Source organism: Archocentrus centrarchus, chromosome 10, assembly GCF_007364275.1.
Source record: "Archocentrus centrarchus isolate MPI-CPG fArcCen1 chromosome 10, fArcCen1, whole genome shotgun sequence".
In the NCBI taxonomy this organism is placed as follows: domain Eukaryota; kingdom Metazoa; phylum Chordata; class Actinopteri; order Cichliformes; family Cichlidae; genus Archocentrus; species Archocentrus centrarchus.
The window spans coordinates 19,394,536-19,410,263 of NC_044355.1; the positions used below are offsets into that span (position 1 = coordinate 19,394,536).

The following is a 15,728-nucleotide window of genomic DNA, read 5'->3' on the forward strand; positions in this document are numbered from 1 at the left end:
ACTGCACAAACACACATGTAAGCGACTTTTGTCTAGAATACTGCTTTTACCGATACTCATACTTAATATAACTTGCTAAATTGCAGATGCTCAATAGAAAATATCTAAACTGATAAAAACAAAACATATAAACGCTGCTTACTCATCACATTAGCTCACCATTAGTTATATAATGTATTGTTACACTTTGAAAAAGCAATTTACTCTAAATACTTAAAATTTGAATCAGAAAGCGCATTTTGACATTTTTGCTTTTACACCAGTCTTTTTTTTAATGACTTGACTTTGCCTTAATATACACTGCAGCGATTTCCCTTTACTAAGTAAAACATAGCTGGTTATGCGCTTATGAGCCCAGTGATTTAGTATCTGCGGGATGTTTTATGTGCCAACAACTGGGGGGGGGGGGGTTGTAGTTTCCGACCGCAGCTGAACGCAGCATCAGCATAGTTACTGCCAGGAGCAGAGAAGGAAGGAGATGGCCGACTAGGAGGCAGTGTTATCTTTGCTACTTCGTCTCCGAGATTCCTTTGGCATTACTCAGTTTCACAGCAGACTCGGGGGGAGGACGTTACAGACATTTCACCCCTCTTCCACCATGGCAGAACAAAACAGCAGCGTCAGATACCAGGAGGTGGGTAACAGACTGGAGACACGCTGAAATGTGGCTAACAGCATTAGCCTGTCACTGAGTGCAAAACAGCGAGCTGAGCCGTCGTTTGTTTACGGGCGGGCCCGACGTGGAGAAGCCTGTTTTATGCTTTTATTAAATCGAATTTCTTACACTGCAACTCTTATACTCATATATTCATCATATATCATTTAAAACCTGTGTGAGACACATTTATTTAGCAGCTAATTAGCCATGTTTAGCATTAGCTGGCGGTGCTGGCCTGTGCAGGAGTGCTGTCTGGTGTCTAGACTGGATCCAGTACTGTCCTGGATTACTGACCAGTCCTCCCTGTGTGTGACTGAAACCCCAGAGACGGATCAGGGTGTAAATGTTAATGTGAAGGTGCTGCATGCTCGCATAAACTTCCACACTGCGCTGATACGCAAATAATGTCTGAAATCAGCAGTTCACGGTTGAAAATATAACCCGGGCTGCGTGTCGTTGGTGATGATCAGAGGTTACTGTGTTATAATGTTATATAAATGAGAATATTTGTAAATATTTAAAAACAGATGGTCTAGTCTGTATTGGGGGAGTGGCTGACAGAGCTGATATATCCATACGGCAGGCTCTGTTTAATGACTCATGTAATTGTCTATAATGGCCTAGTACAACCAGAAATCTTCCCTGGGGATAGTTGCCATGCTATAAACAACATGGCAGACAAATATCTGCTATCACACAGTTTAAATGCTATCATTTTGGCCTTTCTTCTGCACAGAGAATTGTTCATTTCCTCAAATTGCTGTTGTTTAGTTATCTGAAAGGACTGTGTACTGTATACAAGACCCAGTTTGTGTTGTTGTCTATTAATGTTTCTCCAGCTGGTGAATGAGGAAGAGCCCGCCCAGCCTTCTCAGGAGGGTCCTGCCCAGGACGCCCCACCACCGTACAGCAGCATCGCTGCAGCAAATGCAGGTTAGGATGGTCACACGCTGTCACGTTGCTCTATTTTTAATCTTTTAATTCCACGTGTGTGTGCATCTGCAGCCCAATTCTAAAGTTATAAATGAAAGGTTTGAATTCAAAAGCAGGAAGCACAAAATATTGTGAACACTGGCTTTTTTTTTAATAGCTGTAATTTGAGAAGTCCCCTCCTATGTGATCATTGCCTGGACTTGTACAAAGCACTTTGATGTTGAAGCTTTTCTGCCGACAGTTTCCACCGTGTTGCTTGTGTTTTATAAAACATAATGTTAAAGAGCAGATAAATATTCATATACAGACAAAAAATAAGTGAGTTATAATTTTTTTTACTGAAATCTTAAAACAGTACAGATGTACTATATGTCAAGTGCACTAAACTACATATTGTCTTTTTTCATAAATAACTGTATGAAGTTGAATAAAGGCAGAGCAGGCTGTGTGCAGGGGAGGTCTCCGGTCTCTGTCATGTGTCTAATCTCACTTCTTAAGAGGCCAAGGGTCAGCATGTTCCATGCGGGTGCAGCCTTAGCTCTTCCTGGATGAGTCCATTGATCTGTTTTAGTGCTGTTACTGTTTGAGCGAGACAGAGGCGTATTCCTGGACCTCAGCCAAACAACCCAGATAAAAGGCTTGTATGTAAAGAGCATAATCAGTAGTGGGTGCTAGGGTTTAATATTTTTCCCGAAAATGACATGAATCAAATCCCGGGAAATGACGAGCCATTTCCCGGGAATCCCGGGAAAAAGTTTATTTATTTTTTTATTTTAATTAGGCCTTCTGTAGCCTGTGTCGGCCTTAACCTATTGTGATATTGTAGAGGTAGCTTTCCAGCTATGTCCTGTTATGCCCAGTAGGGGGCAACGTTGGCTTGATTAACGCAATAAAACCTACATCTCGACATTCGAGTGCTCGAGCTATGCGGTGTTGTATCGTTCCTCAACACTCCCTTAACAAATATAATTCGAATATTCCTCCATTGTACATGGAATTATACCAAGATATTTTACAACTGCTGGTGCAAAACAATACGGTTCATCTCCACAGCATTGATAATGGCTCAGCCACGCTGTCGTGGCGACATCTGTTACACTGTATCTCCACCAGTGGAACGCTGTAATAGTCATTGAAAAGTTAACTACCGTACTACACTATAATATGGCATAACACAGGGCCTTGAGTAATGCACTACGACTTGGTCATTGCCATTCTGGCAACAGCAAATTTATAACACCGTGTCTGAGGGTTAAAGTAGGTTCGCTGTGAATCGTCTTTTGAAAAACTGGCCAATCCTTATAGCCTAAAAAATATACATTTTACTCAACTCCATTTTAAAAGCGAAATATGTTAAAGCAATCTATTTCATGATAATTTCTTCACACATTAGGCCCGTATCCTAATTCATGATTGTTAGTAAGCGGCTGCAAACGAGGAAAAGAAACACTCGAAGTTAAACAGATATTTCTTTATTGTTCAGGGCAGGCGTATTTTATAGGCTATATAATGCAATATAACAATATATAATAATATAAAATTATATAATACAAAATACCTTAGGGTAAACACATTGCCTACGATTTCAACAAATTAAAGAGGAAAAAACCACAACTGTGTAATACCTCTATTAAAACGCTTGAGATGAAGCTGAAGCCTTAAACGGAGGCTGAACGTGCCTGAAATGAAGAGTAATGCTTTTCGCATTAAACGAACCCTTCTCTCAATATTTCCTTAAATTTAACATTCTGAAGCTTTCTTTTCTTTCTGAAAGTCAAATCGACGCGCGCGACTTTTTTCCCGGTTTCCCGTCTAACGTTTCCCGGGAAACGGGAAATGGTTCTGATCGCATTTCCCGGGAATCCCGGATCCCGGGATTAAACCCTAGTGGGTGCATACAATATATTGCTGATGTCTTTCTTGTACTGATGTTTTGTGTAAGTCATCCCTCCCTGCTCTGGTTTTCTAAAGCTCAGCTGCAGCTTTCATTTTTGAAGGAAGTGAAAGAAGGTTTTTGCTTGTCAGCAGTTGGACATGTTAAACATAGCAAAACCTTTTTTAGAGGATGGTTTTGAACCATCTGTCTCTCGGTCACACACTGAAGGTTCCTAAAGACGTCACACTGGCTGCTCTGTCTGTTTGTAGATGCCAAAATTATAAACTGTAGTTCAGTTTACAGCAGCCCCAAAAGTATTCATTTAAATTTACAGTAAATTATTTTATAAATTGTTGATCCACATTTAGTACTACTGAAATCTAAACTGTTTGCTCCTAAAACAAAATACACTCGATGTCCACTTTATTAGGTACACCCCGGTAGTACTAAGTTGTCCCTATTTCCTTCAGAACTGATTTCATTCTTCATGGCTCAAATTCAGCAAGATGCTAGAACCTGAGAGATTTTGGTCCATATGACATGATGGGGGTCAGACAGTTGCTGCAGATTTGTGCAGCAGATCTCTCGTTCCACCAGATCCTAAAGGTGCTCTGCTGGATGGAGATCTGGTGACTGTGGAGGCCATTTGAGTGCAGTGAACTCACTGTTCAAGAAACCAGTTGGAGATGATCTGAGCTTTGTGACATGGTGTTATCCTGCTGGAAGCAGCCATCAGAAAATGGGTACACTTTATGGGGTCATAAAGGGATAGATATGGTCAACATTAATACTCAGGCTGTAGCATTTAAACAAGTTCTCATTAGTGTGTTAAAACATCCCCCACAACATTACGCCACCATCAGCAGCCTGAACTGTTTATACAAGGCAGGATGGGGCCATGTTTTCATGTTGTTCTGACCCTACCATCTGAATGTTGCAGCAGAAACTGAGACTTATGAGATCAGGCAATGTTTTTTCCAATCTTCAGTGTCCAGTTTTGGTGGACCTGTGTGAATTTCCTGCTCTTAGCTGACAGGAGTGGCACGTGGTGTGGTCTTTTGCTGCTGTAGCCCGTCTGCTTCAAGTACTCAGTGTGGCATCAGCAACCATGCCACATTCAAAGTGTCTTTAAAATAATCTTCATTCCTCATTTGATGCTCAGTTTGAACTTCAACAGGTTGTCTTGACCATGCACTGAGTTGCTGCCATGTGATTGGTTTATATGAGCAATTGAACACGTGTACCTAATATAGTGTCCAATTAGTGTATATCAGAATCACATTGTAGGTTTTGTGGATGATAAAATACAGCTTTAGTTTTGTTTTCATGGGACACCTCTGTGACCTTAATAATTAATTTTGCCTTTTACATTTTTTTGGACACTTGGTTGTATTCTTGAATGTGTGTTATTGTTATTTTTTAGTTTAAAGAGCACACATTTACTTAATAAAAAACTAAAAGATTAATTGATAATGGAAATATTTGCTGTAGTATAAAAGTGGAGCAAGGAGAAAATTTCAGCTACACTGTGATACATTTTCTACACATCATCAGCTTCCCAGGAAGGTAATTATTACAGTTAGTTAATTAGTTTATTTTGTGCTTGTTATTCCTACAGCTTTCTTTGAATACAAGGAAGATGGAGGAAGATTTCCCAACCCTCCGTCCTACAGCGTTGCCACCACTTTGCCCTCCTATGACGAAGCCGAGAGAAGCAAAGCAGAGGCTGCCATCCCCCTGGTCGCTGGACGAGTCACGGTACCCGTCTTGTTCTCAGTCGTCATTTCTAATGACTTAGTGTTGTCATATACAAAACACTAAAACAAGCCTGAGGTAAACAGAAGTTTCTTTAATTTATAATTTGAACATGTTTTTTTTTTGTTGTTGTTACTGCAGGAGGAAGACTTTGTGGCCAGAGATGACTTTGATGATGCCGACCAGCTGCGAATAGGAAATGACGGCATCTTCATGCTCACTTTCTTCAGTAAGAAACAGCTGATTTTTGACACAGTAACAATAAACTAACTTGATGTAAATCTGCTGACTGATCAAGGACAAAATTCACTCTCCCCTCATTTAACTTTTGTTGTTCAGTTGCTTTTTATTAATGCTGGTAAATGCATACTGTTTGCAGTGAAGTTTGTTTTGAGGAGACGGAGCAGTGGAAGGGTTTGTGCCAGCCTGAAAATAAAGGATCCTTCCTTCTATTAATTACTATCTTTCTGCTACCAGTGGCATTCCTCTTCAACTGGATTGGCTTCTTCTTGTCGTTCTGTTTGACCACATCAGCCGCCGGTCGATATGGGGCCATCTCAGGCTTTGGCCTGTCACTCATCAAATGGGTTCTTATTGTCAGGGTAAGAGCCACACACTGAATACACAGCATAGACTCGATTACTCCTACATAATCAGAGGTTGCAATACTCTTCGTAATTGTCACAGGGTGGAAAAAAATGTTACTATAATTTATTAGCTTTTTAATTTGAATTGTTTAATGTTAATTTAACAGCACTTAATTTTCCAAAAACACCTGAAGTGACCGCTGCTGCTTATGCTGCAGGAGGGTGACTGGTCAGAGATGTGCTGTAAGACTTTGAAGCAGGATTCTACAGAGTAGTGTTTGATGTCGCCTTAAAAACAGGCGACCGGAGCTGCAGATGTTCCTGAAAAGGCTGCATGTGAATTATGTAATGCTACGATAATCACGCTCATTGTTCTGATCTGTCAAAATGACAAACAGCCTTCACACGGTAGCATCTTTCTAAAGAAAAAATGAGGGGTTAACACATTTGCTATGCACACAAAAGACCTCTAGTTCAAGAACAGGAGGAGACACAGACCCACCATCAGGGGTCACAACCTATTGTACTAGTACCAGTCCCAAGCCCTGATAAATAGGAGGGTTGCGTCTGGTGTACAGTCTGCAGAAAGTTAACATACATATAGATCTGCTGTGGCAGCTTTGTGAAATAATGTATCTTATAATGTGTGTTTCTCAGTAGGACAGTATTTCTTATTGTTTGATTGAAACTTGTATCTCTGCAGTTTTCGACCTATTTCCCTGGTTACTTTGATGGGCAGTATTGGTTGTGGTGGGTGTTCCTGGCACTCGGTGAGTGAAAGATAACACTGTATAAATATACTTGGATTTTCCTATTATTATTATTATTATTATTATTCCCCCCTCACAGTTAGACTTGGCTGTTGTGTGATCATTGAATCTGTCTTCTGTTTGGACTCCAGGCTTTATGCTGTTTATCAGAGGCTTTGTGAACTACTCCAGAGTGCGTAAATTGGCCGATCCCACTTACGCCACCCTCCCTCGAACAAGGGTACTCTTCATCTATTAGAGGTAGGTGTGTAGATTAAGAAGAAAATATCTAGCATTACTCAACCGCCTACCAAGTGTCTGTCTGGTTCATCATCACTGGATGGCAACTTAGTCTGTTTTAGACTGATTTATGATTGGCTGGTTGTTCAGCTAAATGCAGAGCACAGAAATCAGCACATCTGCCCTCTAAGGCAGCTAAACAACATGCCCCAAATGAAAAATGAAAAGATTAAAATAAGCTTTCGTCATTGAATGCTGCTGTTAGATTTCCAGATAAACGAGATTAAGCATAAAACCTGCTACTTCATGTGGCATCTGTACACCGTGTAAGCTCTGTCCTCTGACTTTGCTGCTACATGGCGCACAGCGCAACCTCAGTCAACACCTGTCTCTGTGATCAAACTTACCTGATGCTCCAGATGGTGCATGACACAGAACCAGCAGGGAAGTCGCCCTTTGGAAAAACGCAGGCACTTGGCAAAAATAACTGGCTGTTCATTACAGGTGAGATTCAGCCAGATCAGATCCACAGACCGCTGTCAGCGCAGCCAGGTAGAAATCAGCCAGTCGGGTTCTTTGTACTTCTTGTAGTATAGAAACACTCTCCAGACATGTTTTTATGTGAGGACAGTCAGCATTTCAGGAGAAGGGTATGGATGCCCGAAACGTTACTATACTTTGAAGGCAATTAAAAATACTTTTTTCCCAGGAGCGTTCTGGTGTGCGGACTGTCTTTTTTTACTGCTATCGTCCTTGTTCCTGCACCCCTTTAACTGCTGGATGTGCATGTATGGCTTGGACACTCAGCATTTCCCCTTAGTTAACTATTTTAGGGTGGGTGGTCCAAAGCAGCAGCAATACCTACCACCACCTACCATCCTCCTGACCCATCACTATTTTTGTTTCATTCAGTTCAGTTTTTTCTTTTTTTTTTTAGCAAAAATTCACAACAGCAGTCGCTTTGAGGCGCTTTAGATCCCAATGTAGAGATCCTACAGTAATAGAAGAGAAACCCAACACTATGATCCACTATGGACAAGCACTTGTTGGCAGTGTGAAGGAAGAACTCCCTTTTAACAGGAAGAGGCCTCCGGCAGAACCAGGCTCAGAGCAGGGCAGCGGTCTGCTGATAAAGGAATGAGGGGACAAAGGAGAAAATATAGAGACAAGTTAAAACACAACCTGTGGGACAGAATATTAAGTTAATGACACACAGTAGTGGATTGCAAACACATCAGGAGTGTGTTATTCTTTGTAAGTTCTTAGGATTAAAGCCTTTCCTCCTGTTTGCTGGATGTCAGCTGTAACGACTTCTGCAGTGAATCAATGTTAGTGGCCGACGCCGTTGCCAGCATTCCTGCTTATTTGTGTGTTGTAAATTTTTTTTGGTCGTGTCCGGGTGTTTTATATGCCAGCCATGAGGGAAACAAATAAAATCCCTCCTGGGACCCCACTCTTTATTGTGGTCAGTTTTTTTCCCCCCAGAGACAAACATATTTGTCCCTCAAGTTTTTCCCACTTTCTTGTAGCTTCCCTCACACCCAGTCCCAGTTTCAGCAGTCTTAAGGACTTATGTTAAAGCGGCAATTATCATTTCCTCATTGATCCAATCAACAACTGCGGTGAGAAAGTAGCTGGAAATGGGAAAAATCTACACTACCAAACAGGCCAATCACAATAGTTGTGGGCTGCATTGACCGTGATGCGTAGTTTCAGGGAGGTAGATGTCAGATTACGGTGTAGAGTTTCAGAGGCGTTTGTGTTACCTGCAGTGTAGATTTAACCCAGCAGCATGTTTACTCAGACTCGCAGACACTTGGCTTCAGTCGGTATCCAGTAATCTATGAGATAAATTACCACTTGTTGGGAAAGTGTTGCACTTGCATTAGACTAACAAGTTGCCATCAGCTCAAATAACACCGCCCCTCCCCCCTTTCACACAGAGGAGAGAAACTGTAGCCGCTACATTATACAAAGTTGCCTGTTCTCACATGCAGCACACTTCAGATGTGCTCTCACTACTGAAAGTCCTGCATTCAGTTGAGGTGAGCGTGCAGGAGGACCTCTCCAGTCTTTGCACAAGGCATCTGCTCAGTGTTCGGTCTGACTGCAGACGACTGGATTGTCACACGCATTTCCTTCAGTCTGCATGTGTGAAAAATTTCCCCTTGGCTTCCAACTCAGCTGAAGAGGAAACGCTGATGTTGGCAGCTGCTGATTGGTCCGTGCGACTGTGGTTCAGAAACAGGTTTGTGATGGATTCTCTCTCATGATCTTGTGAGAATCCGTTGGCCTTGTAGGTTAATGTTGAAGCAGCATCTCATTAAGATGTCACGTCACTGAAGAGAGAAACTGAAGTGCACACTTAAAATTGTATCAACAAAAATGATTTTAAATGCATTAAACTGTGTTTTTGTAATAGCTCAGTGGGCAGCCCTGTTATTAAAGAAGTTAAATTTCCTCAGGGTGAAGTTAGGAGTGATTTCTATAAAAAATTATCCAGTGTTAGGTCACCTTTTTTTAAATTTCATATTCCTATGTCAAATTCAGGATGAGGAAGAGCTGGATGTGAAGAAGAGGAGTTTAAAATAAAAGTGAAGACACTTAACGAAGAAATCAGCCAGATGAGTTCCAGATGAAGACGACTCGAGTCAATTAAAAAAAAAATAATCAGGAATTATATCACTTGTTTTCTTTTGTTTTGAAACTTTATTAATGGCAAATGGTAAACAGTAATAGTCCCTCAGTGTACTCATTAGTGGCGAATGTTAAGTGCTATTTACATCTGTCTGTAATGTATAAGTAATGCCTTATATCATTTGATGGTAGCATACGAGCATGCATCTGCCCTTAAGGTCAATAAATAGGGAGAGTCTCATGTTGGTGACACTTAAAGCCAGCAGGTATTAATTAGCGTAACACTCTGTAGACTTGCCATAGCATGCAACACACTTTATAATCTGCACTTCAAGGTTCTATTACGCTCTCTTTAGATACACTTAAAAAACTGCAAACTTTCTTTAGACTGTAAATGCTAATGTACACATGACCACATCCGCCACTCACCTGTTGGCTTTCAGCGGTGTTGCCAGGAGGGGACAGTGTTGTCTGCAGCTGTTAGAAACTGTCATCATAGAACATACCTGCTTGTGATTCAGACACAGCAAAAAGTCATCCATGATTTTGCCTGTTTAAATGTTTTGTTGTGCATTAAATCTGGTAAAACTCCAACCTGGGAAGAGAATTCAAGTTACACATGTGATCTTAGAAGAGAAGATGGGCAGCAGCCTGATGGGCTCAAATGTCTAGTAAGGAACCCTGGAGCTGCTCTGACAGTTGAAAGGATGTTAAATTTTGTTTGTTTGTTTGTTTTGGCACTGGCAAGCAACTAAGAGGATTTTTTTTTAATTTATGGGCATATGAGCACATTTTCTGGTCCATGTCCTCACAAAACTCAATTAGATGTAACAGTGTGACCTCTGAGTGACTCCTCAGAGAGGCAGTGGGCTCCACATCCACTCACTGTCAGAGGAACAGCTCTGCCAGGATCTCAGAGCATAAAAATGAACTTGTATTTGATTTCCAGGTGGGTTTTTGCCTTAAGATTTAATTGATGATTATTTCTTAATTCTTCATATTATGTAAGAAGTTTGCTCTCTTGTGGGTATTAATTATTATCAAAGAATGTTTAATGCAGGTGCACTTTTAGACACAATAAGGACGTTCCCATCATTAGATTAAGTCAGACACATAAAACAGGTGGTGCAGGATGTTTTCTAATGACGCTTGAATCATCAGTTCATAACTTCTGCCATGGCTTTCATTACAGACCAGTTATGCTTCTTTCAGTGTGGTGTAGAGCTGCAGCCTGGGGTTTTTGTTGTTATCAAATTGTACAGAAACTGTTTAGTGTTAAATAAATGTCACTTTAAATGCACCTCCTGAGTTTCCTGGTTTCTTGACTGATGTCTTATGAAACACCACCTACTCAGATGATGCCCCAATTATAGGAGGGTGTGCAGCCACAATATTTGATATTTTTAGTTTTATTTTTCCCCCTTAAAAATGTGTTTTTCAGTCAAATTACACAGGTTTATGGACACAAACTCTTTTGTTCTTTACATCATAAAACTGGCACTTTGAGCTGTGTAGACTCTTTATATCCACTGTATGCTTCATTAATGTGTTCCAACAGAAATAGAAGAACAGCTAATGCAAAAAATAAAGTGGCTCAACCAGGTAAAAATGAACAAAATTAAATATGGTAATAAGTAGCTCAATAAAAAAATCTAATAAAACATCTAAACATAAAATGGCTCCAAAGAGCTCAGTAGAATAGAACAGATGGCTCACTGGCTCAATAAAATACAAAAGACCAAAATAAAATAGGTGTGTGCACACTTTACATAAAGTACAGATAACATTGCAGGATATTTAAGTTAAACTACAGAGATGACGGTTATAAAGAGTTCTTGCATAAGGTGGTTAAGAGCGTAAGCAGACAGACGAAGCTTTAATAAGTATAATTAAAGAGGTTAACTCATAGGTCAGGGATGTGTAATTTAGGGGTTGTAAGTTAAAATGTTGCAAAGAAAAATGTGTCCATTGATTTGTTTGGGGGAAGTGATTTTGCGCAATGGCGGCTTCTAGTGGCAGCAATGTGTAACTGCTGGAAATATGAACCTGAAGCCACACTTCTGGGAAAGCTGAAGTTATTTTTCAGGCTTCAAGCTCAGCAGCATTTCCAGCCAACCGAAACATCTCAAGAGCAAAACAAAGATTACAGAAAAGTGAAAGTACGAGAGGGCATAGCCTCCACTGAACCAGCTAATGCTATTCCCAAAGGGTTTGGGGTTTTTTTTGTGATATATTTAGTGGTATTATATATATATTTTTTTACTCATCCCAGAAAACCTTTCTTGAATTCCTCTGAGAAGCACAAATTCACATTAAACTGCAGGTTACCGTTTTCATGTTTGCTCTTTAAATGTCTTTCTTCTGTGCACTAAGACGACATGCTACCAAATAAAATCAAAGCGATATGAGGAGTTTATAGATCTGATGCATTTTTATTAAAATAATGAGACCTTTGATCTGTATTTGGTCATGAATCAGAACTAAACAGACTGCTGCTACACTTTATTTCTATCAGGATTTATTATCTCTTGAGTTCCACCATGTCTCATTAGTGGTCTGATTGATCATTTACAGGATACAGTATGTATTTCTGACCCTTTGTGGTTGAGGTATCTGTGTGTTTTGCTCCTTCAGTCATTCAGCTGCCTGGGGATAAAGAAGATGGCTTTCTGTCCGATGTGGGTTCTCGGACCGAGTTTAGGCTTTCCGTTCTTTTTCAGAGCTACGTACCAGCTCTTGTCCTGGTACTTCTGCGGCTGATATGTGTTGTAGTGGTTCTCCTCCAGTCTCTCCAGGAAGTAGCATTCATCAGTTACTGTGGGCTGACAGAGAGATGCAAAAACATTTCAAATAACATCTCAGGTGAACTCGGTCTGAGATGAAACATTTCAAATTTTAAAGTAGGTTTGGATGGCAGCAATTAAATATTCAGAGCAAATATCACAGCTGCAGCTAAAGTATATTCAGTGTTAATTGTATTAACTGCACAATCTCCCTCTTATATAATTAAAGATGATGAAATGAATAAATGTGTGATGTGTTGTGTTAATTGCTCATGTGGTTGCTGTTTTGTCTTTCTTGCACAAATATTTAATATACATCAAATCAATACTCACTGAACTGTACAAACGGCCTTCACCGCTCATGGCTAAATATCTGCTGGCTTCAGTTCCTTGAATGACCACCACGCCTCTGTCCACGGCTCTGAGCTTTAAAACAGCTGAAAGGACAAAAAGTTGGAATCTAATTTAAAGAAATAACATAAACAGGCAAAAACCTGAATACATAAATGATGGCTGCCTGATCAGTTGGCTCAGAGGCTTCAGTGTAAAAAGGTCACCAACACAGCAGATTCTACACCAGAAAACTTTAAATATTCCAGCAGAAAGAGGGCCAATGGTAATCTTCTTTTCTCCTGCTGGTTCTCTACTTTCTTTGAATCAGCAGCATCCACCTGCAGTGTAACACAGAGTAAGAAAAAGAAGCAATCTGCAAGAGAGGAGGCAGAGGACTCAGGTATCTGATGGCTGATATGTCTCAGGGTTTTTTGTTTTTGTCAGTTTCCACCTTTTCAGGGGCAGAAATACCGGTTTCACTGAAGCCTCTGCAGAAAACAGATCGTATCACCGCGGCGCTCCTGTGGTTAAACTTTTCTTCTACTTCTGCATGTTTGCTCATGCACAGAAAACCAACGACTCCATCTACGTTCATAAATACATTTAAAGCGAAATCACAGACCAGGGGTGACCCAGACTTTCTAGGGGGTGGGGGGGTTATCCTTCATTTCACTCTCCCACCCCGCACCCTAAATTTTTTATTCATTTTTATCGGACACATGGCGCTTTAACCTGCACCTGCAGCAGAGGAAGTGAACGCGTCATGCTGCAGGCCTGACCTGGATGTTAAAGCGCGCAGAGCGCTGCAGCCTTACTGTGAGCGTCGCTCTCATCCCTCTGGCCCTGCACCGTCCCATCGGGGAGGATCTGAAGGTGATATCCGCCATTCATGCAGTACAGCCGAGTAAGTCGCCGGTAGTCGCTCAGCAGCAGCGGGCCGCTGTCCCCCACGGACTGATTCTCCACCATGTCTCCATCAGCCATCCTGCTCAGAGGAAACACCACTCTGCAGCAGGGCGGGCGGGGGCTTGTGAATCGGGGGTCGGTGTCCAGTGGAAATTCTCAGGGCCCCCTGCAGTGGTCAGGTGTTGATGTGGCTGTGAACGAGCGCGAGACCACACAAGCAGCTAGATGCGCGCTCCCGACGCCTGGTCAAGCTCCAACTGGAGGAATGGAGTAACTTCAGTGCCCATTTTTGACTTCAAAACAGCTTTTTAAACACCCTGTGTGAGTTCAACGAGTTGCTTTCTGCTTTACTTGTTTATCGAGTCTACACAGCTCAGTTATCAGTGACGAGTAAAGCAATATGCAATAAGGACACAACCTTTATTCATGTTTTTAGCAACATGTTTCTTTAATCACATTTCCTGGGAGGCAGCTAATTACTTAATAGCTATATCCTAGAGGTGGGACTGCAGTTGCTACAGCATATTTAATTCTATTTTATAGTAAACGACAAAAAATTTTTGGTTTTTTTAAAATATAATTTATTATTCATAATTCAATATGACAATTTTTGTTTGCACCATGTCACAAACCTCAGATCATCTCCAACTGGTTTCTAGATCATGATGGTGAGTTCACTGCACTCAAATGGCCTTCACAGTCACCAGATCACCTTCTGCATGTGCTACAACAGGAGATTCATATCACGGATCTGCAGCTGACAAATCTGTAGCAGCTGTGTGATGCTGTCATGTCAATATCGACCAAAATCTCTGAAGAATGTTTCCAGCACCTTGTTGAATCTCTGCCATAACGAATTAAAGCAGATCTGAAGGCAGAAGGGGGTCCAAGGTGTGTCTAAATATATGTGATTGTCTCATTTTCACAGCTAGATATGCTCACTGTGACCTGTTCCTACTTCTAGGGGTTAAGTCTTGCTTCTCAGCAGCAATTTTGAAATTAAACCTCACACTTATTTCACTAGTTATTGATTTAAATGCTCTCCTGCACCATAAAGAATCACCAGTGAATCACCTTAAAAGTTTGCTGATTTTGCCCTAAAATGAGGTTTTAAAAGGCTTTATTCCCCCACTGGAAGTTATACTTCTGCCACCATCTTTGCCACTGTGGAAGGCTGGTTTTATAAATGAGCAGCTTAGCCAATAAATAAATTTTACATAGTCTTGATTGGGTCTGCCTTAAGTTTTAAGCCAACATTGAATTTCACATAAAAACAGCTTTACTTCCAGTGAATCTGAGCAGTCAATAAACCAGGTGTCAGAATGGAAAAGCATGTTTATTTGATGCAGTGCTTTGCTGTGAGCATGAAAAGTGGCCTTGCACCGAGCGCTGCCATTACCACAGTTCATGTGCCACAGATGGCAAACCTCATCATACATTTTTTTTTTTTTTTGACAAGTACCACACAAAGACGTTAAAGGTTTGACCTTTAATCAATGGAGGGAAAATATCAACAGGAGTCACACTACAGAGTGGAAATAATACAGAGGGGAGGTACTGAAAAACTCTTATCTGGAGACAAGTACACCACATTTTTCTTTACAATGGATTATATGTACATATTAAACTGGTTTGAAGCAAAAAAAAAAAAAAAAGCTCTTTAAAGAAAGCATATACCAGTGAAACATGATCTGCCCTTGATAATTTTCAAAAGTTAATGTCTGCATATGTTTTATATAAAATAGATTTTCAAACAATATTTGGGTAGTGCAAATCTTTTTTTTCTCTTTTCTTTTTTTTTTTTTAGATTCAAGCTGGTTGATTACTTTCACAAACAGTTTGTGTGTGAAATAGACTGACTCCTACCTTACTCACAGTATTATACAATCTGACCAAAGCCTCCCCATTAGAGTAAAAAGAAGGAAAAAACAAAGAAGTGTACATTTGTCCTGTCTGCACCTGCTTTGGTCACCTTGTAGTCAAACATCTAATAGGCTTTTTTTAAAATTTTGTGTGCAACCTGGGTGGACTGATTATTTCCTGAATATCCTGAAACGCTGGCCTGCAGAGAACAAAGTGAGTCTCCTGGATGCAAATAGCTTATATAGGAAAGAAATGAAGGAAAACAAGGAAGTAATGTTGTTATGGTGGTGGTGTTTCTATTGCATATTCAGTTGTCCTCCTCAAAAATGTACAAGTACACAGAATACATTTTTGAGCAAGAAGAGGCAAGTGTGCGATTTTATCGCTCTTTCTATAGATCTCTCTTTA

At 40.6% G+C, this 15,728-nt stretch overlaps 2 protein-coding genes across 3 annotated transcripts; one reads left to right on the forward strand and one right to left on the reverse strand.

Moving 5' to 3' along the window:
• Window positions 1–449: 449 nt before the first annotated feature.
• Window positions 450–10,735, forward strand: ndfip1 (Nedd4 family interacting protein 1). The gene is made up of 8 exons (XM_030738795.1): window positions 450–634; window positions 1,498–1,591; window positions 5,086–5,225; window positions 5,364–5,451; window positions 5,700–5,824; window positions 6,513–6,579; window positions 6,711–6,819; window positions 9,349–10,735. The coding sequence occupies exons 1-7, from the start codon at window positions 599–601 to the stop codon at window positions 6,815–6,817; spliced, it is 657 nt and encodes a 218-aa protein (XP_030594655.1). The 5' UTR covers window positions 450–598; the 3' UTR covers window positions 6,818–6,819; window positions 9,349–10,735.
• A 1,112-nt stretch (window positions 10,736–11,847) lies between these two features.
• fgf1a (fibroblast growth factor 1a) lies at window positions 11,848–13,610 on the reverse strand. 2 transcript variants are annotated; one of them, XM_030738798.1, is made up of 4 exons: window positions 13,367–13,610; window positions 12,552–12,655; window positions 12,166–12,257; window positions 11,848–12,081 (listed from the first exon to the last, which is right to left on the reverse strand). In XM_030738798.1, the coding sequence occupies exons 1-4, from the start codon at window positions 13,533–13,535 to the stop codon at window positions 12,066–12,068; spliced, it is 381 nt and encodes a 126-aa protein (XP_030594658.1). In that variant the 5' UTR covers window positions 13,536–13,610; the 3' UTR covers window positions 11,848–12,065. The 2 variants fall into 2 exon arrangements, with proteins under 2 accessions (XP_030594658.1, XP_030594657.1); XM_030738797.1 differs by having other exon boundaries at window positions 11,848–12,257.
• Window positions 13,611–15,728: the final 2,118 nt, after the last annotated feature.